The sequence below is a fragment of the Planococcus citri genome, chromosome 1, assembly GCF_950023065.1.
Source record: "Planococcus citri chromosome 1, ihPlaCitr1.1, whole genome shotgun sequence".
In the NCBI taxonomy this organism is placed as follows: Eukaryota; Metazoa; Arthropoda; class Insecta; order Hemiptera; family Pseudococcidae; genus Planococcus; species Planococcus citri.
Window position 1 is genome coordinate 37,780,693 of NC_088677.1, and position 25,325 is coordinate 37,806,017.

At 32.3% G+C, this 25,325-nt stretch overlaps 1 protein-coding gene and 1 long non-coding RNA gene across 3 annotated transcripts in view; one reads left to right on the top strand and one right to left on the bottom strand.

Annotated features, from left to right (window-relative positions):
• LOC135831773 (uncharacterized) overlaps positions 1 to 25,325 on the top strand; it is a 334,614-nt gene that overhangs the window by 77,893 nt on the left and 231,396 nt on the right. The gene's annotated exons all lie outside the window — the stretch shown is intronic.
• On the bottom strand, positions 2,274 to 24,799 carry LOC135831767 (sodium/hydrogen exchanger 9B2-like). 2 transcript variants are annotated; one of them, XM_065344509.1, is made up of 12 exons: positions 24,620 to 24,799; positions 17,358 to 17,612; positions 16,223 to 16,313; positions 13,159 to 13,340; positions 11,892 to 12,084; positions 9,423 to 9,605; positions 7,207 to 7,382; positions 6,413 to 6,519; positions 5,368 to 5,532; positions 4,817 to 4,960; positions 3,300 to 3,401; positions 2,274 to 3,225 (listed from the first exon to the last, which is right to left on the bottom strand). In XM_065344509.1, exons 2-12 carry the CDS (start codon positions 17,608 to 17,610, stop codon positions 2,851 to 2,853), a joined length of 1,971 nt encoding a protein of 656 aa, XP_065200581.1. In that variant the 5' UTR covers positions 17,611 to 17,612; positions 24,620 to 24,799; the 3' UTR covers positions 2,274 to 2,850. The 2 variants fall into 2 exon arrangements, with proteins under 2 accessions (XP_065200581.1, XP_065200582.1); XM_065344510.1 differs by lacking the exons at positions 17,358 to 17,612; positions 24,620 to 24,799 and adding an exon at positions 15,227 to 15,304.

Consider the following 25,325-nt stretch of genomic DNA (forward strand, 5'->3'; position numbering starts at 1 on the left):
TGTTTTCGAAACAATTGGTTGTTCATTCGAAAATATTGCCATTTTATAGGTAGAATTCCAAAACATGAAATTTTTAATTTTTTTTTCCCGATTTTTTGACCTTTGATGCCGACTTCAGAGGTCAGAGCAGTGCACGAAACGAATGATTAAAACTACTCGGCGATGACCATAGTTGGCAAAGTTCACCCCGTTCACCCGTTCATGAACGCGAAAGTTCGCGAACGCGTTCGATTTCAGTGAACGTGAGCGTGAACGCGTTCAATTTTTGGAGAACGATATGATGAACGTACTGATTTCAACATGCGTTTTCGACTCATTTTCATCACTTTGAAGCTTAAAAATAGACATTTTTATGAACGTGAAAGTGAACGTGAATGGCGCCTGATGAACGTGAGCGCGAACGCGTTCCTACCTCAGGGAGCGTGAACGTGAACGCGTTCACAGTTTCCGCGAACTTTGCCAACTATGGCGATGACGCATCGCCTTTGTACGATACGGTTTCTACTCGTATTCGTACAAGCAGAGTATCGCCATCGTGATACATATCGCCGATTAGTGCGAAGATATACTCGGCGATTATCGTCTGTAAGTAATTTTTCCCTAGATATTTTAAAGCGCGTAATTTTGTCGTTTTTGCTTGAGGGGAAGGAATTAATTATGTTGAAGTAAGAGGCTGTTTTATTTAATTTTTCAGAATTTTGCAAACTTTTGCCAAATTTTACATGGTTTTTGTCAAGTTTTCAGTAATTTTTAAAACAAATGGGTTGGCAATTTTTCGAAAAAAATCCGAGTTAAATTCTCAAATTCTAGTCGACTTTACTTGTTTTCAAGTCATTTCAGGAAATTTCAACGCTTTTTTATTCAATTTTGCAGAATTTTGCAAACTTTTGCCAAATTTTACATAATTTTCCACACGTTTTCAGTAGGCTACCGAATTTTTAAACAAATGATATGATAAATTTATTTTCGTCGAGTTTTCTTTTTTAAAATAATTTTGAATAATAATTTCAATTCAATGTTTTTTGGAAGTGTTGTTATGGCGATGGTGTTTCTAAAATGCTTTGATGATATTTTGCGAAAATTCTAGTCAAATTTCAACAGTTTTTTGATCTTTTCAAAAATTTTATCGATTCATCTAGTCTTTTCTCAATTTTAATGAGATTTTGAAGAATTATTGTGCAACTTTCGCCGTAAGTATTTAGCAAAATAAGTACATATAATTGTTTCATGAACACGTTACATGAAACCACACGTTTTCAAAGGTACCCGAATAAGAATTGGATTATTTTCAGCCACCCCTCCTCCCCCCAGTAATATGATGAAAGCAGTTTAGAAACGCCATCGCCATAACAACGCTCCCAAAAAAAACATAAAAAACTATTTAAAATTATTTTAAAAAAGAAAACTTGACGAAAATTTTTTTGGCAAAAGTTTGCAAAATTCTGCATAGTAAAATAAAACAGCGTTAAAATTTCCTGAAACGACTTGAAAACAAGTAAGGACGACTAGAATTTGAGATCACAGGTAGAAATGCAATTCTCAACTAATATTGTATATTTTCTAAAGTTGAAGAAATGCACGTAAAATTCATGCGTTATACCACGATATCGCCGATATTATCGCCATTGTTGCGATGTGAATAGTTGCGATAACGATTACGTCGATTACCCTCCTATACGATGACGAATACTAATGGTAAGTAACTGTCAACCTACGATACAGTACTGTCATCGGCGATAATTATCGCCATCGTGCAGCCCGATTTGGTGAACAAAACGACTGAACTTACATGGTACAGTCCCTGAATCAGAATGATTTACCTCTATAAATTTTACTCTTGATTTTCGTTTTTTGTGCAATCTTCTTTCAACAGTAGATAGATACCTAACAATATTCAACAGCACTTATTCGATGCGGTGGGATCTGGATATTTCAACGATTCAATCTGACCTGACCTGACCAGATCAGCTTTGGTCAGATCAACGGATTAACGTCCTGCGTTCTGATCGGATTAGGCCTGACTGGATCTCGTCAGATCCAATCAGATTTTCTCTATTTGATTCTGGTCTGAACAGATCTCAAATCTTTGTTTCATACTCACACCTTTTTCTTGTGAAGAATAGTTAGGTACCTACTCCGTGATGTTGATCTATTTATACATGCATATGATTAATCCTGCCAGTGCTGTCATTATACAAAATATATCAAATAATACATTATAGGTAGTATGTACCTGTCTAAGGTATCAGCGTTCAGTAATAAAGTGATGTAGATAATAAAAATTAGTTCTTAGATTTATTGCTTATACAATTCGACTTCGGAAAACATTTTGATACAATTTTTAAAAAAATGGAATGTTTAAAATTGTTCACAGCCTGAAACTCTAATATCTATAGGTACATTTTATGCAATGTAAGTATAACAAGAAAAAAAATAGGTATATTATAATGATGTTGGTTTCAAACTAAAGAAAATAACATGACAGTGATGACATATTTTAAACACAAAAGAAGAAAATTATACGTAGATTATTCTAAGAAATCACGATATGAATTGGAAGCATAGACAGATAGACCTACCAACATAATTAAAATATCATATAGAATACCTACCTAGTTTATAAAATCAGAAACAAAAATTGATCATTTATTTACAATAATTAAAATACAAATGAAAAAATTTACATTTTGAAAAATTGACCTCAATGACATACACAAATTCATTTGAAATATTCGTAAACTTCGATACAAATGTAAAACTTTGAATTGCAGAATACATTCTTCAAAACAAAACCAAATAGGAGAGACATTTTTGGATACCATAATGAGTAAAATTGCGATAGGGAAAAATCTAATTGACGTGAGTGAAAACTGGCGTAGTTACGTCGTTCAAATCTTGCTCATTATCGCTCGATAAATGTAGTTTACCGTTGTTTTTCTCAGTTTCATTATCGTCAGTGTCGTAGTTTTCTACTTCTTCGTCTATTATTGTTATATCTCTTAACGAAGGTCTGGCACTACGTCTCCATCCTTCAACAGGGACAACTTGTTTAGTTTTGGTTAACAGTCTTGTACCTAAGCTGGTAATGGATATGGCCCCAATAGGCACTGTTATTAACATAGCCATAATGCATATCGTGACCAATTTGTCAGCGTGAGGCAAATCGGCTTCCTTATCTTTCCCGGCCTTCCTCACAGATTCTAAGGCAGCAGGCGCTAAAACGGCCTAAAATTCAAAAGTAAGCATTTACAAATCGATCGATAAAATTTGAAATGATTACACTAGAATTTTTCTCGTACCTGAACGGAAGCCTTCGACATCCAAGATAAAGCGACAAATAATTTTTCCTTAGTATTCAATGAACTACCTGCTGCAATCAACATCGTGAACGCCACTCTGGCCTGAAACAGGTATAAAATAAATGCGTGTTAGTAAATGATTTTACTCTGCAATATTTTTTTAAATACTAAAAGTTGACGGATCGAGAACTATTTGAATGAAAATTCATCATAATTCATTAAGATATCAATGTTGAATGAAAATCGAAAAATTACGGTAGCCGGTATTGGTATACCTGATAAAATCCCCTCACCCCTGAGACTCCCAAATGACCTAAATCGGTTTGCATCGTCGAAAACAAAAAATTCAAAATGACAAAACCTTTCATGAAAAATTTCACCAATTGAAAGTTGATAAAAAGCTCAATTTACAACCTGACGCTCCGTTTTGAAATCTGAAAAAACGCGACAAAAATCAAATCTTTTTGCGAGCAAACATCAAGTGCGTTACCTCTCTGATCGTTTAGGAATTGCGAAAGTGAGTAGGTAGTAGGTACATAGGTATCGCATTTTATGACTTTTTCAAAATTCTAAAAAAGTGACGCCTGAGTATAGTGAAGTTGGATTTTGAAATTATGATACCTAATGTGTGAATTTTCAAAGAATGTAAAAAGGCCCCTGCGTAGCTCCTCGCCGATGGGCATGTTGATTCACGCGAGGCAGTATATTTTTGATTTTCATCAAGTACCCCCCTCTCATTTTTCGCCAGATAATGAGGACATTACGTGCTAAAAGATGTTACCGTTGTATTTCAGTTTTTACAAAAATTCCAAAAATTTGGTTTTTGGGTGGGCATATCTCCCACTGTACGGGACAGAATCGATTAAAATTTTGGATTTAGGCTAGCGTTAAAATGTGATTTAAAAAGAATCACATTTTTGCGACAAAATTCATCACCCCTCCTATTTTGTCGTCTAAAAATCGCATTAGTAGGTACACGTTTTCATGATCATTCCTAATAAAATGCCATGATGACCATTCACATAGAAAAATTCTCAATAAAATTTACTATGAGTTTGAAGTGGGCGAGGTTGAAATTGCCTAGCAGAATTGAAATACATTTTTTCGGGTGCACATAATGGACTACACCAGTACTATACACTTATCACATAAATGAGGAATCGGGAACAATATTGGGCCCGACTCACAATATAATTCTTAACTAAATTTTCTCAATTGGGTATTCAGGTACATTTTTCAAAAACAATGGATTTTTATATCAAAAAGGAGAAAGAAACCGTCCTTTACGCATGAAATTTCTTCTCAATTACCTACCTATTACAAATTCGTCAACAGGTCTGAAAATTGTTAAATTACTAGCTCAATTAGAGGAGGGGGATAATGCCGTGTTTTTTGTTCGGTTCCAATTGTACTCGTATAGGTACGAGTAGTTTAGGTATTTATGTACATATCAATTCATTTAAATTGGCGCTCGCCACATATGCCCGTTTGGTTGATGATCCTCTAAGACAACTTACAACAAAGCAAATCAGGATAAAAGCTGCCCCATGAATGACTGTGTCAAGCTGGAGTTCATTTAAAACCACTTGCGCTCCAGTTAAACTGAATAAAATAGGTTCACACAGCATCCAGAATATTTCAAATGCCGTTGCAACTGGGTTCTGAAAATGAAAACGACGATTATTTGGAATAATAATTAGGTACCTAATAATTTTAATTCTCGATTCCCCTCTTGAAATGCAAATTTATTCAATTATGTGTATTTTCAATTTACGTAGGTATTTGTACAGTGAGCCCAGAAATATCTTGAACCCCAAAAAAAGTTGTCTGCTAGAAAAGTTTCGGTTGATCACAGTGAATGATAATAATGATAGCGCATGATTGGTTGTTAGACTGAGGTGATAACATTCCACCAATCATATGCATCTATTTCGCATTGCCAACCTATATTTTTTTTAATAAAAAACTTTCTCAGGGGTTCACGACATTTCTGGGCGCCCTGTAGAAAGTATACTTATTTGATCATCAATTTTTTAAAATTTAATCAGGCCTCTTTTACGAAACTTACATCTTCGATATTCCACCCTTGATGAGACCAACAATATATTGAAACAAAAGCTGCAGAAATTACTCCCAAGGGACCAGCTCCTTCGAATCCACACGCTTCGCTACCGAATACTGCAACCACGCCACCAAAAAATAACATCAGTACTCTTAGAGGAACTACAAACGGCTGAAAATCAGGTGAAAAAAAGTGTTACACAAACAAAAGTCATCTTCAGAATAAAATAGAATCTATAGGTCTATCTATATAACTAGTGTGTTCCCATATCCCATCCCAGTCCATTTACCAATTACCTACTAACCTGGTCTCTTTTTAGACAATCTTGACTAAAAAGCAGTTTTTTTGCCATAAAAAAACAAAACTTTCTGAAAATGTTGACCAAAAAAAATTTTTTTCTTCTGAAAATTTAAAATAAAACAATATTTGGCAATTTTGACATAAAAAAAATCGTTTTTTTTTTGTCATACATACTTTCAAAATTTTCAAAATTTGGGTTGTAAATTATTTTGCTTTGAAATGACAATTTTTCTTCACAAAAATTATGTAGTTTTATAGTTTTTACATCCTATTAACTCCTTCACACCTCTACCTATTGAAATAAAAAAAAGACATTTTATCTGTGAGCTCTATCCTATAATTTTTTATGAACTTTCTGACGTGTGTCTTCAAGCTGTGTTTTGTCATTGTCGGGGAAGTAAGTGTCTTACTTCGAGCAATAATGGCGACAATAACGCATTTTGAAGAGAATTTAAAGACATAGGAAACGAAACTAAAATTTAGTCGTTCCTTTCTTATTAGAAGTTTTACATCGGCAGTCGGCTTTCATGCGTTAAAATGTAATACGATAGATGATAGATAAAGTGAAATACTTGATTTGAGGTTCATTATTATTCTTTGATAGGTACCTATGACTAGAGACTAGACTGGAAAGGAATTTGTACTCATACAACTACCTACACTGTACACCCGCACGTTTCAAACGATTGGATGAATTTTTACCAAGAGCAAGAGATATGTAGGTACCTACCTATGTGAAAAAAAAACTTACATCGTCTCCTTCTGGAATGTACTTCGCAAAAATTCCCCAAACCGCGCCAAATCCTAAGCCAACAGCTATTGACATGGGTCCGATAAATAAATCATACACTAATGAATCTGCAAAGAAGTCATTGTATGTGTAATCGATTACACTTTAATTAACCGTGAAAAGCAAATATAACGGGTAACAAAGCAAAATTACTTATGCATATAAATACAGATCGCATGGTAAAAAACCATGTACAAAAATCTTTCACGCTTTACAGCTTTAGGTTGAAAAATCATTTCATTTGTATGAGTACACAAATAATGAATAAATTTTACATAATTGTGAGTACCTAATAGTGCACACGATGTCGAAACATCCGACGATCATAGTTTTTCATAGGTATTGTATTAGGAATGGTTTGATGAGAAATTTTGCCATTAGTGTTTTTCAGGAATTTAGGCTCGAGCCGCTCGAGTACAACATGCGCACATTTTTATCAGCAAAGGACATTGCAGACGAGTCATCACTCGAGTAGCAAATTTTTTTTCTCAATTTTATCATGGTTTTAAAAATAATTAGGTAACAGTATAACAGTCAACAAAATATCTTTAGGTACCTATAGTAACATTTTCATGACGCAGGTACCCACTATGCTTTAATAAATCAAAACACTTAATCTTGAGCAAATATAATCAAGGTCTTTTTCGAATTTGGAGAGGGCAGAACAATTAAATCACGTCGGCTGACGGACTACATACTTGATCGATAGATGGGAATTTCATACTTAAATGAAGTTAAATAAAGCACATACTCACGGTGTGAAAACATAATGCTGTGGAAAAGTCCGAAAAATGCAACAGATAATCCGTCGTTGATACCAGCTACTGCAATTATCAAAGTAGGTATCCCTTTGACTACTCCGTAGCCCTTATTACGTAATCTAAATAAACAAGGTACAACTACCGCCGGCGCAACAGCACCTATAATACATCTGGAAATCAAAACAATAAAATAAAATAAAATTGATTATCATCCGATTAATCAGAAATTATTAGTTACCTAATAGATTTATGTTCGAGTATTTTTTTAAAGTGTGGGCTAGCAAAAATGCAAATTCAAAAAAAAATGGGTGCTCGCGGTAAACACACAGAATACTTTTCGTGAACGAAAATAGCCTGCGAATAGAAGGCGAAAATGTCCGATTTTTTAGCGTTTGCCGGCTATTCGAACGCGAATCGAACGCTATGCTTATAGCGGTGGAAATTAATATTATAATGTTTATGGTAGGTCCACGAGAAAGCTGAATTCGCAGTTTATTCGCTGACGAATAGATTGCGAATTTAGCTTTGCTATTTTCGAAACCGAATAGAGCGCAAAATCGCAGCGAAAAAAGCGGTTATTTTCGCTGGCTATTCGTAAACATCTTAAATCAAAAATCGAATTCTATTCGCTGGAGAATCGCGTACTGTGTATTTACCGCGTGGGTATTTACCTATTTCAAAGAATATTTTCTTGAACTGACCAACGAACATGTTGTTTTACGCAATACTTCACTAATAGGTACAAGGTACGTAATAATTGCTAGCATAATATCCTCCCACCCTTCACTTCTCCATTCTGAAATTACGAAAGAGGAACACATTTTTTTTCAAGTTCTTACAAAAATGGCGTTCAAGTGAAAATTCAGAAAAAACGGAAGAAATTTAAAAAGTTCTCAATTTTTTGACGATTTTAAAATTTTGTAAATTTTGTAAAAAATTGTTGTAATTTAATGTTTTGAAAAATGCATTTTTTCGTGCTTTTTTTTGCTCAATCAATTTTTATTTTGCTTGTAAATTTCATTTCGGAATTTTTCCTCCACATTTTTGAAAATTTGCGTTTTTTTCGTCCTTTTTTTTGTTCAATCAATTTTTATTTTGCTTGTAAATTTCAATTTTTTTTTTGTTTCATCATTTTTTTTTGAACAAAACAGAGCGACAGAAATGATTGTTAGAAAATTTCATAATTTTTCAAGTATGAAAATTTTGACAGTTTGTAAACAAGTTGAAATTATTTGCAACTTTCATTGAAAACTTTCAATCCTTGGTATTTTGAAAACAAAAAACAAAAACGGCATTTTAGCGCAATTGAATAAAAAAATATTACATTTAAAACTTCCCCCTCTCCCTTCCTTCTCATCAATTTGCCTGTCGATTTCAAAGATTATTTTCATATTTCTGAAAATTGTAGTACATTATTTAGCACTTCAAACGGAGCGAAAAAAAGTTTCTTGAAAATTTTGAATTATAGCCATTGTTGGAAGATTTGTAGTTTTTGGCAATTTAAAAATTCTACGTTTCGGTAGATTTGAAGATAGGTATTTAAAATTTCGAACATTTTGTTGAAAATTGGTGATTTTTTGCAATTTGAACAAAATTGGTGATTTTTTGCAATTTGAACAAAATTGGTGTAGGTACGCCGCAAAGAAAAACTTTCTACTCTCAATCAGCGTGGTTCTTAAATGACGGGACATCAAAATTTCCACGTAAACTTGAAATCAAAAATTTTTCGTGTGCGTAAAATTCAGCTTCTTCAAATCGCAAAATGGACAAAAATGCATAATTGCACGCAGGAGGGCGTTATTCTGTGCCGGGACACCCAGTAGGTATATATATGTACCTACTTGAATGGGTAGAGATATACAGTTATAATCCAATTAAATTCCGAAATGATAACTTGTTTTCAAAAAGTCATTAATTTCTGAAGGGAATAACATTACAATTTTGTTTGACCCATTCTTGGCGATTTTTACCATTCAAAAAAAATTGATTTGGCCATTTTTTGAAAAATTAAAGGCACTCGCACTATCAAAAAATAGTCGATCGGAAATGGTTTTTTATAAGTTCAATATTCTCCTCAAGAGGCAATTTTTCTATGGTATTTAAATTCGCCGTACTTAATTTCGTCATTTTGGATCCACCTCATTTAGATAGATACCTTATTTGATTGATACCTACACATATACCCAATCAATTGTTTCATGCATACTCACCCTAGAAGCATAGCCCATAACCAAGGCAAAAAAAGGAAGTAATGAGCTAACAAGGCCATCATGACCGCTTCCAACGTCCAAGGAACTAAACCGAGAGTAATAACTCGTAAGTACAATTTTTTAAGAGCTTCTGGATCCAAATCTAATCCAGCTCTGGTCAGGAGTACCACCAGAGCTACTTTTCTGAAACATATGCAAAGAATTAGGTACTTGAACATTTAAAAATTTTTATGACAAATTTTCAATGTTTCATGAATATGTATGTATTAGGTAATTTTCTATTTAGTAATAAAATTAACGAGGTTGCATATTTTGTTTCTTTCTTAATTAAGTGTTTAATAATATGTTCGTTTCAAGAATACAAAACTGGTAATCATACCGTATACCTGAATACAGCCAAGGAAATTTTTAAGAAGATGAATTTTACCGATACAAATAAAAATTGAATGAGTGATTGGGTGCTGAATATAGCTTTCGAGTAAAATTTATAAAAGCCATTCATTTTAACCCAATATAGTCAAAAAATATGGGAGGGTAAAATCACATAAAAGTTGAACATTAAAACGAGTCGAAAGACACTAAAACGCTTCATTGTACTTGTCATGCATGATATATTCATATTTTAATATGTAAGTGTGAAGAAAAGCTACTCTCCACCTTTCTCGACCTTGAAAATCTGTACTATACTATGTACAATCAGGACTCCTTTAACAGGTACACAAAGTTTTTTTTTTTTTTTTTTTTTTTTTTTAAACACCATTTCTTTATTCAAGGTGCAGAACGCTATTTTTCTCTTCTCGCAAATCGCATTATTTTTCCTCGATTAAAAATGATAACTTTTCTCTTTTGGACCTGCGAAAAAAATAATGTAAGGTATTCCAAATTGTTCTAAGACATCGATATACATATTCTCAAAAGCTTTACTTCTCCAGCTTGACTCACTTGGAATTAAGTAATGCATTCTGCTTTTTACGTCCTATATCTGCCTAATATAATTGTTTGGTGTTTACAGTGACGCGAAAATGTAGCATTTTTGCCCTGTTTACGGGTTTTAAAGTGAACGTTACCATCAAAATACGAAGAAAACATTCCACAACCAAAATTTCACCTCGTCTGAATGATTTGAGATGTAGCCGATGTAGGTACTTATTAGTATCACCTCTTAAAAGTCTTGATTTTATACTCGTACCAGAAATGGTCTTTCATTTTAACAAAAAGAGATTATTTTTGAAATAGATTTTTTCAGCAAAAGTAATCAGTATTTTAGCATTCAATAGATACGTACTTAGGTAGGTACCTAAATAAATTCGATCGATTGGAACCTCCAGAAAAATTATTATCAATTTCCTATTATATATCTTCTTTTCGTAAACTATAATAGTAGGTAGTAAGTACCTTCCGAAAGTCGATGGAAGTAGCTTCATATTATTATACCATCATCAATTTGAGATCATTCTACCCGAAATTTGATATTCTCAGTAAATGTCAGTCATTCAGCCGGATAACTCAAGAGTTCTGAATTTAAAATAAAATAAAAGGGTGATACCTAGTGAAATTTGAAGTCATCCACTCGGACTTTTAGAAAAACACACCTCAAGAATTTTAATTTCAGCTGTACCAATCAATTCCCAGCATCTTGAAATTGAAATCTCATCCCAGAATGGCTACGAATCAGCGATTAATCGTAAAATGTCTATTTTGATGGCCGAAATACTCGTACCTATTAAGTAGGTACCTGTATTTTAATAATGTTTGCTATACGTAACATTACCATAAATCAAAAACAACTTTTGAATTTTCAAAAATTCTCCAAAAGTGAGAGAAATTAATCAGAATAAGTGTCTAGCAAACTTTTACTCGTACTAAAAAAATTACACGATTTGCGGTGAGCTGAAGGGTCTTGGAAACCAAGGGGCCTGAGATATGAATAAAAAATTATCGATAGTACACGTGTAAACTTTCAAAATCAAAATTCATATAAAAATTAAATTCTTTTAAATTTCATACATGGTAACTAACAAACTGTTATGCCACTTTAATTAAATAATTATGTATGTAGTGTTTTCACGCACAAAATTTGTAAAGGGGAGAACGACATCTTTTCCGGGCTCAATTTGGTTCTCGATGGCTTTGATCTCGGCTGTAACTTAATAGCTCAAGTAATTACCTACTTGGTAAGACATTAAAAACGGTGTATCGTATGCTAAGTACGCGTAGTACATCTGCATAGGTACTCCTATATAAGTACCTAATCGGTTCCCGAATGCAAGGTACCTTTACACTATGAATCATTTTAAAATTTTCATCGTATTTTTTTACACGTCAGTGAGTAGTTTTTTGAGCCACTCTCGAAAAATTAGGTTAGCATAGCGAGTGACACTGAACATAAAAAAAAGTCATTCCTCAACGCAACTTAAAAATAAAATTTCACACGATGATACAAAAGTATTTTAATTTTCTTTTGTTTACCTCAATAAAGAAGTCATCTTGCCGTATTCTGGGCTAATACTAATTAAACCAATATTTTGAAAGACAATCCCAGTGATTAGCATACCAAGAAGCGATGGTAACGTAACAATACGAAAAAACCAGCCGACAAAATGGGCCGTTAAGCACAATAAAGCGATGTTGAAAAGTTGTCCTCCGGGTGCGGCTTCTGTACCTAAAATTATAAAATAATATAAACAAAATAGGTAGGTACATGGACGCAGCATCAAAGCAAATAAAAAAATCATGTAGTGCCTATTTATGTAAGTTTACATATTTACATTAAAAATTCAAGACACATTTTTTTCTCGACTAAATAGGAACAGTATCACACAATTCAACTTTGATTATTTTCAAAATCCAAACACACCACATAAGTACGTACATATGTATAGGAAAAAGTATATCTGTCTTCTGTGCTCATTAATGAATCACTTTTTAGAATTTGAATTTCACCTCAGGGGCATAAGTTAAACGAAATATGTAAGCCTATTAAAAATTTCAGGGGAAAATTCGCTTTAATATTAGGCTCATATTTTTTGAATTCGTTCAACATAATAATGAAATGAACCGTCTCATTAATACGATGTAGGTACTGTCCATATCATCGTTTAACCTTACAAATGAATTTTCTACGAAGACCATTGTAGGTGTGCGTGGTATCATTTGCATTAGTCTGAACTAAGTAATTAATTTTTAATACTCTTTCATCAAGTGAGCGAGTATCTACTTCATTATTTGCGGTAACATACACAACTTGTGGACACGCAGGAAAATAAAGTTGCTGATAACATTGTTGTATTTCGTTTGTGTATTGATTTTTTAAAATAAATTAACTAAGATAGATAAATAAAATTGTACCTATACTTAGTTATTTACGTAAGAATACGAATAAAATTTATTATATGTAGGTAGTAATGGAATTTTTTTTTCAATTTTTGTTTTAGCTGCCCATCTAGGACAACTGTTTAACGAATTGTCCAGTTTTTAATTACCTATACGACGAGCATAGGCCTGTTGAATGTAAAAATGATTATTATTATTATTATTATTATTATTATTATTATTATTATTATGGTGCTCTAGTTATATTATAGGTACCTACATACAAAGCGAAATTAGTGCCTATACTATTGGGGACGATATGTAAACAGAAATTTGCATGTTCCCAGCATCGTAAATCTTGTTTGAATAGTTTTAGAAAAACAAGCAAGTGAATACGGTGATGAATCATTAAAGTTACACTTACCAATAACGAAAAATGCGAAACTCCATATCAATAATCCGATCACAAATAAGGCAACGATTCGAGCAAATTGTCTATAAGCGGGGCAGAACGGATGGGGGCACAGTCTGGGCCAAAAATTCGGCTCCCAGCCTGGCCCAACCTCTTTTTGCCGGCACTTCATACAGAATACATACCACCACGAACTATGACAAAGTTAAAATGATTATAAGTTATATTTCCTACATGATGAAATAAACTAAACACAACCGAACATGTAGGAAAGTTCAACAAAAGCGTACATCGTTCGCTGCGTTTGTATCGCGCGAAAAATTACCTACGTATTTTCAACTTGCGAAATGTAGATGGCGTAAATCACACATTTTGAAGTTTATTCAGTGTACTTGCATGCATACAAATCGTAAGAACTGCAATCTCGTAGGACGTTTGGTTTCGAAGCTAAATGCATAGGTGTACCTACCCTACCTATTGCTAATTTTTTTTCCATCACATAAGTTCATATGTTCCCATACACACGCTTAATTTTAATTTATAGCCGTGCTTCTACTATTGCTAAGTAAAACAGGTACAGCGTTGTTATGATTATGTTATCACCTGTGTAATAGGTGAATTCGGGCACGTGCATAAATGCATTCGATTCAGATGAAGATAGATAAACAATAAACATACGCTATTAAGTTGGAGATACATGCGTGATAAATAATCGCGTTCAAACAGACAAATGCAAGTACAGGTACTTATAGTGGGTGGAGGTACCTCTAACCAATACGGGGTGTTCGCCTGTACCTACGTCCTACAGGTTGTTATTAGTGGACCGATCATAGCCGCGAAAAAAGTCAGAACCTGAGATTGTAAAAATAAAAACGCACAGAAGAGTATGCGCAGAACCAAATTCTCAGCTACCAAAGTTGACTTTTTGAGTACTACGAGTAGTGCGTAGATTTTTTTTAATGGCGGAAATAGTCTATTGGTGTATTAATTTTTTACAAAAAGAGCAAATGTTTTTCTCCGTCAATTTCAAATCACTCTAGATGGCATTGTTACGAACTTCGACAACTGGAAATTTACTCCTGTCACAAGTTCGACTTTTCGAATCGATTCGGTGTGGGGGGATGGATGGGGGTCGACTTTATAAGGTAGATGCGGTTTTGAGATAGTAGTTGTTGCAAAAATTGATTATTTTAAAAATTTTTCAAAATGGCTATTAGTATCGGCATTTCTAAAAATTCGCTAAAAAATCAAAAAATCAACTTCAGCAGCTGGAAATTTGGTTCTGAGATCTGGGTGACATGATCTTTTAGTAAGTTGACGAGTTGACGAGTTGTATAGGTTCTTTTGAAAATAAGAATCACAACTCACAATCGCGATCCCTTCTAATACTTTTCCAAGTTTATTTACTTGCAAAGTTTGGATACAATTATTATTAATTCATTTAAATAGAAATTTCAAGCCGTGATTTTTTAGCTCGCTATGATCGATTCAGTCGGCATTTTTAAAAAGGTTGCAAAATTTTGTATAATTTGGATGAAATTTAGCAAAAATTTCAACTGAAAATACGAGCCTTTTGCACCGGTTTTGCTTGCAAATTGAAAAAAATTCACCAACTAATTAGTTGAAATTTGAGTTACAATTTTCGAAATTTTCATTTCTTCTTATTTTCAAATTTTTAAATTTATAAAACAGAAAAATATTGCGTTTTGCCAAGTTGCTAACTTGACTATTTTTCAAAAGCACCGGGGGAGGGGGCCTCCCTTTACATCCCAACTGACCCCGTCAGTAAGTTCGGTCCTGATTCATTTAGCTGGGCTCATTATTGAATTCCATCAAGAGAAACTGCTCGTCATTAATTATTAATATTACGTTTTATTGTTATATTGGGCCATGCTTAATAAGAACCCCTACAAATAAAGCTATAGATACACATGCCACGTATGTATCTTATGAACAGGTAAATAATGGGTAGGTAATAGGTAGGTAGGTAGTAGGTACATATGTATAGTTTTTCCCAAAATAAACGGGTACGGTTTTGAACGTTTTTTCCCGTCGTATTTATTTCATACTGCTATCTTACCCAGAACTTTTTGCCATTTTCAAATTCTTATTTAAGGACGGGATAATATGATCCACTCGGTGACCAGATTAATACATGCTAAATTGAAATAGAATTGAATATTAATCTCGAATGTTGAAAAAAAAAATCTCTCCACATTAAGACGAATGTGAGTTGAGGTATAGTGTATACTGTGTATGTATAGGTATTACTATTATGTATTATTATTATTGGAAATTATTTTGACAGTTCAAACATCAGATAGGTAAGGTAAGTACTGGGTACCTTGGTATTATCTTCGAGTGGTAATGTGATATTTCCACACGCTTGAAACAAAGCGCATGAAAGTTAAAAATAAAATGTATACACTTACATAGGTAGGTACCTGTGTATCAATTAATCAAACGTAATTGAAGATTATCATAAATTGTAATTGACCTATTATATTTATCTAGATTTTTTTGGGTCTTTTTTTCAGGTAGGTATAGGTATTTTGATTGGAGAGAAAGATACAAAGGAGAGAATTGTTATTTAAGTCATAATAACTAATTCTAAAATATTCTGAAAGTAGCGTATGGGATTATAATACATGGTACACTACAACTTACAGTCCTATACGTCCTTATGTCAGCATTTTCATTATGAAAAAAATTGATAGATACCTAATTTTTAATAAATCAAATCTCTTCTCAAAAACTTAGCGCCACGGGTTTTTAGGGTTTGGTTGGGTTGGGTAAGTATACCTAAAATTATTTATGTTGACTCCTTTCATATGTACTCGTATCTCCTTATAACGAAGGTAAGTTTCAATTTTTTAAATTTATTAGAAAGCTCGAGTAGAAGCATGTAGCTATCTACATATTCGAGTAGCAGTCAATCATTCGATGAATCAAAATGATATAAATTCAAGGGTATTATCAATTAGAGAGTATACTTTACTACGATCTAAACAAAATCAACGGTTAACGTTTAAAAAAAATTAATTTGAGTAATTTTCAATTCAACACAAAAACTTACCGTTCAGTTTGAGAAATTTCAGATCTTGCAGTAGCCTCGAGAGGATTTTTCGGTTTCAGATCGTTATGAGATGATGAACTAGCCCGTTTTTCTATAATATGAACGTACAATACAATGAAATTTTAATCAACAAGTGAAAACACAAAAATGTACAATAAAAAAGTAGTAAGATAAGATAGTCATGTTAATTTTAGAAAATGGATTATGATTTTATGATGTTAATGAACGTCGCAGGTAAGAAAAATGACGAAAGAATTTTATAATCCAAGTTACCTACTCTAAAAATTGCTCTCAACATTTTAAAAGAGTAGGATTCTAGGTAAGCCCAAGAAAAAAATCAAATATGAGATGCGAACAGTTAAAAATCGAAAGTAAGTAGGCATCCATAAATCAATGGAATGGGAAAAATTGTATTACCTATACCTACCTATGGCTTGGGTGTGGAAATGAGCAATACGAGTAGGTACCCGTGCTCTACCATAATAACCAATTACATTTCAATGATATGGATCTTCAAGTAAATTACTTGAATCTAATCTTCTTAGCTTTTTAGATAATTATTTGTCCGCGTGTATCTACCTAAGTGGATACGTGGATGAGGTACTTTCTAGGTATGCTAATATTGTCGCGTACCTATAAGTGACATCATTTTGAAACTTTTTTTTTAATTTCAAGATTGTGTTGAAGTAATTTCCATTGCATGCTTCGAAAAAAAGGAAAAGAGTATTCGGAACGATATGAGATAGCGAAATGGACGAGAAAAACATTTTTCAAAAGTTATTTTTGGAAAAAATGTATAATTTTGACATGTTCTAAAATCGATTAACAACTCGGTAATAAAGGGACTTATAAGTACTCGTATGTAGGTACTTGGACTTACATACCCATAAATCAGATTGCATTTACAGGGGACAAACTTGATTCGAAGTACTTACATACATTACATTTCAGATACCTAGGTAGGTAATCATCTAAACCACTAGTCTTACAGGTACTCATGCAATCAATCACATCATTAAGAATAAATAGGCACGAATCTATCTGAAATGCGTTTTGAAATTCAAATCCAATTTACATCCTATACCTGCTCTCCTCGTGATTTTTATTTTTAATCCCAAATTTCTCAAACTCTTACCAAATGGGCAATGCTGAAACGTTGGATTAATGTAGCAGTTATTGCTTCCATCGCTGAGAGTTGTGTTGGACTTGGACGAAATTAAGCTGTTATTTCTCTTTTGCTTTTCCATATCAGCTTGTATCGCAGCTTGTGAAATGCTAACTTTTCTTTTGACGTCTTCATTCTGCATCATATTACTGGCTGCGGTACTTTGAAGACTATTACCATTACATCCCACATCATTGGAACTTGGTTCCATCTCATTGGTCATACCTGTAATGCATCAAATCAACAATTAAATCCAAAAACCAACAAAAAAATAACATAAAAAATAAAAGCACAATAAACTACAAAAATTTGTATTTTGGTGCTAGCTCCAAAGAATTTGATATGTAAGTATTAATCATTAGGGTACTACATTGGTACACATTTTAAACTCTAGAATGAATTACGAGAGTGAAACACATCATTATCATTGTCATACATAACAAATTTGAAGGCAATTAAATTTTCAAAACCTTACTTACACCTCTCTTCGCCCTGAGCTCGGATAGAAAACAAAAAAAATACGTTTGACCTAATTTGTGCAATGTTGGAAAACACATAACGTCTTTTATTTACCTATACCTATATTTTATGCAAATTAAGGTAAAATAAGGAACGAGATTAGTAAAAGTTCCAAGTTTCGTAACTGAAGTCCCCACAGTTTTTCTTTTTAAGAATTTGAATTATTACGCGGACGGAATACTCTGAACACGATGTTCGATACCGTACCTATTGAAAAATTTTCACCCGTCGAATCATCGCATAGGCAACTTTTTCATGATTGCGAGGATTGTATTGCTACATACAAATATATAGGACGAGCGGGTAACAAATATCAATTCAAAAGATGTCAGTTCTTCTTTCAACATTCACTCAATGAGATGGAATCAAGTTAAAAAATTAATATTTCTAAAAAAATAAAATACCAAATCAAATCTTTTTAGCAACTCAGAAAAGTGAAAAAAAGTAGGTATACCTATACGAGTAGGTTACACTTTTCGTTTACACTTTTTTAACTGCAATTTGTCCCCTCAAATTATATGAGTCTTGAAATTACAATGTAAAAGCATTAAATCAAAATAAACAGGTAAATAAAAAATACATAACAAGAAAAACTTTCAGCACATCAGCAGTGCATTTAAATGAAAAATAAAATGTCGGTTTTCATGAGAATTTTCTCGAAACTGTTGGAAATTTTGAAATCTACTATAGGTTATAGAGGCTCAGCTAGGATTTGAAATTTCAAACGAAGTTTCATACTATCTCTACTTCTAATAGATAGGTAAGTATTACCTATTTGGTGCATATAATTTTTAACTAAAACTAAAGAATTTCTGAAAACACCAAACATAATAATTCCATATTATAAAAAGAAGCTGAACTCTTCTATTTGCATAAATTTTAACAATATCTAAAATTTATTCAGCTACTAGGCTGGGTACTTCATTACCATATTATTTTAGTTTTTATCTAAATTTTCCATTCGAAAAATTTGTAAAAAATATTTGGACAAGACCATTTAAAGCATGTAAGTATCAGGTAACTGGTAATTGTTTTTAATAATAAAAAAAAAAAAAAAAAAAAACTTGCTCATTAAATCATAATACTTGGTTAAGTACATTTCCTATGTTTTGTGTTGAATGGTGTGAATATTGGTAAATGTATTTTTTTCTCAAGCAAAATCAGGGAAATACTTCGTCGTCTTCTTATACTACGGAAACATAAAATCACGTCCAAAGAATTTGTAATAATGTAATTGCTCATCTTTCATTTCGAAAACGAACTTTTCTAAATCTTTTGACAGGTATTTTGTAAGAACCAACGTACTTAGTACACGTAGTTAATGATTAATAATTTGAAAGTAAAAATTATACGCGAACCTACCTAGTCTATGTACATATATTTAAAAACCTACATAGATTAGAATTTCGCGGTACTGTTACAAATGAATATGTAGGTCAATTTCATTAATATATTCTATGCAGATGCACATAAAATTATTTCGATATTACTTATGAATGAAAACAATCGAAACAAATAAACGGTTTGAAAGTTCATATTTTACTCATGTATCAATTAACTACCTAACTAACAAGTAGGTGGGCAAGATAACTATTTTTTTTTTCAAAGCAATAGCTCATAGCTGATTTTACATTGATGAATCACAGGGAGGCCATCTTTCTTTAAACATAGAATTAAAGGCAAATAATAATCGCTTACCTACCGCAATTATTTTAATGAACATTATCACCAGGTAACGATTCATAATACGAGTTCAAATGAATAAAAAATTAAATCAGTTCGCTCATCAAGGAGTACACAAACAAGGCAAATGATTTGAACTTGATGGATTTTACGTTCTCCAAGTTGCTATTGGATAGAGATCTAGTACTTTTACATGTTGGTCGTTGATAGAATAAGTTCTGCAGCCCTTGCTCAAAACGGTCATGCAATTCGTAACTACTGATTTCAGGAATCACCTAATCATCAATAGGTTGATATATTTATTTTCAAGAATACAGGGTGCCCAGAAATATCGAGCACCCCAAAGAAAGTTTTTCATTAAAAATATACGAGTAGGTTGGCAACGTGAAATAGATGCATATGATTGGTGGAATGTTATCTCTCCAGTCCAACAACCAATCATGTGCTATCATTATTATCATTCACTGTGACCAACCAAAGTATTTTAGTAGAAAACTTTTTTAGGGGTGCTCGATATTTCTGGGCACCCTGTACCTGGGTACATACGTGCCTATCTACTTACCTACCTACCTACCTACAATATGTTCATGTTTTGACTGAAGAAATATTTTCGAAAAAATATCGTGATAATTAATCGGTGAAAAATGTTTGTGATTTGTTGATGGCCCGTATTATAACTAGAGATCTTCATCAGGTGAACACAGAACAAGCAAAATCTATATTCTTGACGCGTACCAAAGTTTACCGCATGGAATTTGCATACAAATAACTCAAAATGAAGACAGGTCACATTTTACCTATTTATGTACAAGATCCGCAAGCAGTTTGTAATTTTTATTTTACTTTTCGTGCCGGTATTATTCAGTAAGATTGCTAAAAAATTTCCATTCATATAAGTAATAGAAAAATCAATTAAAAATTGATGAAAATGAAACATTTTGTTGAGAAATGATTAAACTTGTGTCCCAAAGAACCATTTTATGTACTTTTAGCTAAGTATAACACTCATAATAATATTGTATTACCTATAGTTTGTAGATGCAAAACATTTTAAGCCAAAGACAAATAATTTTAGATACCGATTAAGTAAATTGCTATGGATTAAAAATACATAGGTTTTTAATAGGAGCTGTGAAAAATATTTACTCTCTTCCCAAATTCTTGAAAGTACAGGGTTCATAAATTAATTCCACCACAAGGTGTGAATTTTGTTAATACCTACATATGAATTAGGTTATCAGGTCATAATGATAAATCTTATACATTTTTTTTTTCAAATACCTACCTACGTAACCATACTCATATCGAGTTAGGTAAGTATAAGTATGTACGAAAATTATTATTTCAATATTAAAAAATTGGCATTATCTTTATCAAAGTATCATGTAGGTAGGTACTTTAAAGTCATTTTTTTAGAAAAATTATGTTTAAAATTTGATAAATACCTAATTCAATATCCAAGTACATTTAAGTGCGAAACAGAACGAACGGGCACATTATTTACTCATGTACAGGGTGCCCAGAAATATCGTGAACCCCTAAGAAAGTTTTTTTATTAAAAATATAGGTTGGCAATGCGAAATAGATGCATATGATTGGTGGAATGTTATCACCTCAGTCTAACAACCAATCATGCGCTATCATTATTATCATTCGCCGTGATCAACCGAAACATTTAGCAGAAAACTTTTTTAGGGGTTCACGATATTTCTGGGCACCCTGTAGGTAGATATAGATACCTATGTGGAAGCGTTTACCTAATCGTAGAATTTCCTGAACTGTCGTAGGTACCTAGGCATGCAATAATTTGATTAACTTTTCATTCACGGAAGTTTCTCCCTTAAAATGAAAAAAAAAAATTGATTTCTAAATTGACTTTTTTTATTTGATAAAGTTACCTAAGTACATCACCTACGTGATTATATGTTCTTTATTTAATATTTTGAAAACTTGAATGATGTGTTCTTGTTCTGCATGAATCAAATCTAACGAGTCACCAGATGTAACAGACTACAGTTTGTAACCAAGTGAAACGGTTTCAAAAGGGCTAAGTGCAAAGGAGTCCACGCGAGAAGAAAAACATTCATTTTGATAGGTAAAGAGATGCCTTTTGAAAAAATGAAAGATATGAATGTTTGCAATCCAAACAGTTATAGCCTTCATACGTAATAATCAGGGCTCGGATATTCTTTCCCTAAAAAACCCAAAATATGTGCTTAAATATTCCCTAAAAAATGCCAAAATATGCTCTAAAAAGTCAAAATATTCCCTAACGATATGGGCATTGTTTTACAGGAAAAATCAATTCCTATACGATTTTTCTAATATTGTTGTGTAATACCAAGAATTCAAGAACAAAAATGCAAAACAGAGCATCTTAAAATCACAAAAAGGTAATTCTAATTCCATTATTAAAGGAATAAAAAACAAATAAAATGAACAAAAAAAATAAGAAGGTACAAGAGAGCTATTGCCAGTTTCACAAATTTTGAGGGGAAAAAATGAAAAATAGCCAAATACTAATTTCATGCAAAAATTTGAAATTGAGCAAAATATTCCCTAAAAATCGCTAAAAACGTAAAATATGCTCTAAAAACGCAAAATATTCCCTAAAAAATGCCAAAATATGCTTTTATATGCTTTTATGGTGAAATATGCCAAAATATGCTCTAACAAATTGGGCTCATTTTACTTGAAATTTCATGAATCGTGGAGATAATTGAAAAAATCCCTATCCTCTATGCATACAAAAAATATGCTCCAGCATAAAAATCCGATCCCTGGTAATAATAATACGTCTAGGTAGGTAGCAGGTACCTATTCTTGATAAATAAATTTAAGTACGTTTACCACGCTTTCAATTATGTAGAGAAACTGATTTGCGTAAAAATTGAGTAGGTACTCGTATTAGGTATTTTTAATGCATTCATGATAACTAACTACATATATCGAGTGAGGTATCGTACCTATATTTTTGTTATTCTTGAAAAAACAACAACTCCGATTCACAAAATGGTGTCACATAAACAAACACATTTGCGTAAAACAAGACATCATAGTGATTATAGTTACGAGTACAGGTCCATAATTTATGTAGGTAAGGTACCTATAGTTAATTAACATCTGAGTGAGAATTATTTTGAGTAAGTAAATAAATATCTAGGTGTGTGCACATAAAATTGCAAAATCAATTCACCATTTGTTCTCAACTCAGAATGTAAGTGAGTACCTACCTATAATACAATAAATAGGGAGTAGGTAATAGGTATAAGTAATCAAATCACGTTTTTGTTGAATTTCCTTATCTCATCAAAATGCATACCTACTTATTATGAAAGTACATAGTACGTAGGTAGAAGCGATCCTTTTTTTTTTTTTTCTCCTAATTTTCTATGTAGGTAAGTAGGTACCTACCTATGTAATGTTACTATAATCATCTTCAAATGATTTGAATTGGTGATCGTTTTTGCTTAGCTTTGTGCACGCTTTCCTATAAAGCCAGCTTATCCCGAATATTGAACAACATTTTAAAAGTGTATTAAATCGGTACCGTCACTATAGGTGCAAGGTGCAAAATTTTCTAACGTATTAGAAACGCTGTCTAGATGAAACCACCTGCATACCAAAGCGATTAGTATTCAACGAATTACTTTCATGATGATTGTGATTGCTTAATATGGCTCAAATATCTAACTTATGTAGCCTAAACTTATGGCCTAGTTCCTTTTTTGATTTTATCAATTACATATCAGTTATCTAGGTACCTACTTATGCATTAATACATTTTATGAATAAACGATTTAAGAATTTGCCCATTTTCTATGATTTGTCAATGTTGTAAATCTGGGCAATAAGAAAGTCTGAACACTTCTGTCGAAAGAAAATTTACAACGATTAACTTGAAAACGGTCGATGGTCTACACCAAAAGCTGCACTTTGCCAATACATAAATGTAATTACATTTATGTATGTACTAAGTACATGTGAAAGTTATTATTTAGTTGGATAATAATTTTTTTTATGCCAAAATAATTTATTTGTATCTGCTATCCTTCTGTTTGAAGTTGTTTGCAGCTTATTATTCCAAATATTCAATGATTAATTAGGTAATACATACCTACGTAATAGAATTTTTGAGTATTATCCTTTCCCAGGCCCAGGATAAAAAGGTAACAAAATAATCATCTCAGTGCAAATTTGATTTAGCCCGAGAAAAATTTTTGTATGAAAAAAATTGCAGATTAGAAAGTAATCTTGTATCCATTTTGAAAAGATTTATTTAAGTAAGGTACGTTAGTTATGATATCCAAAGAAATGTAACCGACTACAAACGTTCATTATTTTTTTCAAAGATAACGAAACAAAAAAAAAAATCACGCATGTCAAATGAAACCAGTCGATTTAAGTAGGTACGTTACCATACCTATTTTAAAATACACGTGTAAATAAACTTCTCATTCGCAGATATAAATCAGTTGATTAAGATTAAACTACAATTTAAAAAAAAGCTTAAATTAAAATGGACTCCATAAATTTTACCGAAGTGGAATTACAATTTCACGGATCAACGACGTAAAAGATTTTTTCATTTTGCTCTGTCCTTTAAACTCATATAAATTAAACTTTCATCAACTATTTTATGCTTAATACAACGTTAATGTCTTTTATACATCAATTAAGAGCAGTTCCTGAGTTTCGTGATTGAACTTTAAAATAGTTATTGTACGAACATTAATTTGTGTTGCACTTGAATTAATGCTGAATAAATGTTTTCATATCATATTTCAGGTACGAATCAAAATGAGTAAACAAGAAATTGAAATATCGTCAGTTTTTGTGAACCTAGGCATAGTATGTGAGTAACCATCATACCTACCATCAAGTGTCAGTTAAATCACATCATTTTGATGCACAAAAAAAAGTAAAAGTGCCAATCATTTTTTTTTAACTATAAAATTTAAATTTCACTAGATACATTTCTTATTACAGTTAAGGAATCGAAATAAAAATAAAAAATTAGATAAACATACTTGACTAAGTAAACGATTTGTATTCATATGATGATTTGGTCACACATCACTGAAACGGCTCTTGTAAATAACTAAAATGCTCCGGACCATCCTAATCGAAAAGAACTGTCCAACTGTATGTATCTGACAACAGCAGCGTAAGTATGATTTGTTGGTAGATATAGGTACTGTCGTCTGCGCTCATTATCCCTATATTCCGCACCAGTTTCAATTATCACAGTTCAACTTTACATGTGCTAATGGGTAAATGCAATGAAAAATGAGTATTTATCGTTCATCACTCTTGACTTGCTTTTCCAATTTGCTTTAATTCGATAATTGCAATTTTCGGATAATGGTTTTTAGAACACTTATTTCATTTACGCAAATCTTCGCAAGATACGAAATATTTGGTATACGTATATCTGTATCTATACCTACATTCCATACTTTAAAGAAATATTCGGAAACAAATTTTTCATACAAAATTTTTAGTTCAATTTACCTAGGTACCTAGGTAACTTACATGCGAAATGCGCGCTTATGTATAAAATTTATAGGTGGATACCTGCTGTAGTTCGCATTATCAAGTTAAAATATTATGAAACTTATATCACTATTTCATAAATGAAATGAAATACTAGACAGGTAGGTAGTCTATTTACTTACATTAGCCTAATGAGCAGGGCTCGGATATTCTTTCCCTAAAAAACCTAAAATATGCGCT

Excerpts from the sequence above, each read along its gene's own strand:
- LOC135831767 (XM_065344509.1), bottom strand. The coding sequence starts at position 17,610 with ATGACCAATGAGATGGAACCAAGTTCCAATGATGTGGGATGTAATGGT. Across the intron at positions 9,606-11,891 it reads AAGATGACTTCTTTATTGAG|AAAAGTAGCTCTGGTGGTAC; the intron begins GTAAACAAAAGA and ends CATATGTTTCAG. Across the intron at positions 3,402-4,816 it reads TTATCCTGATTTGCTTTGTT|GCCAGAGTGGCGTTCACGAT; the intron begins GTAAGTTGTCTT and ends TACCTGTTTCAG.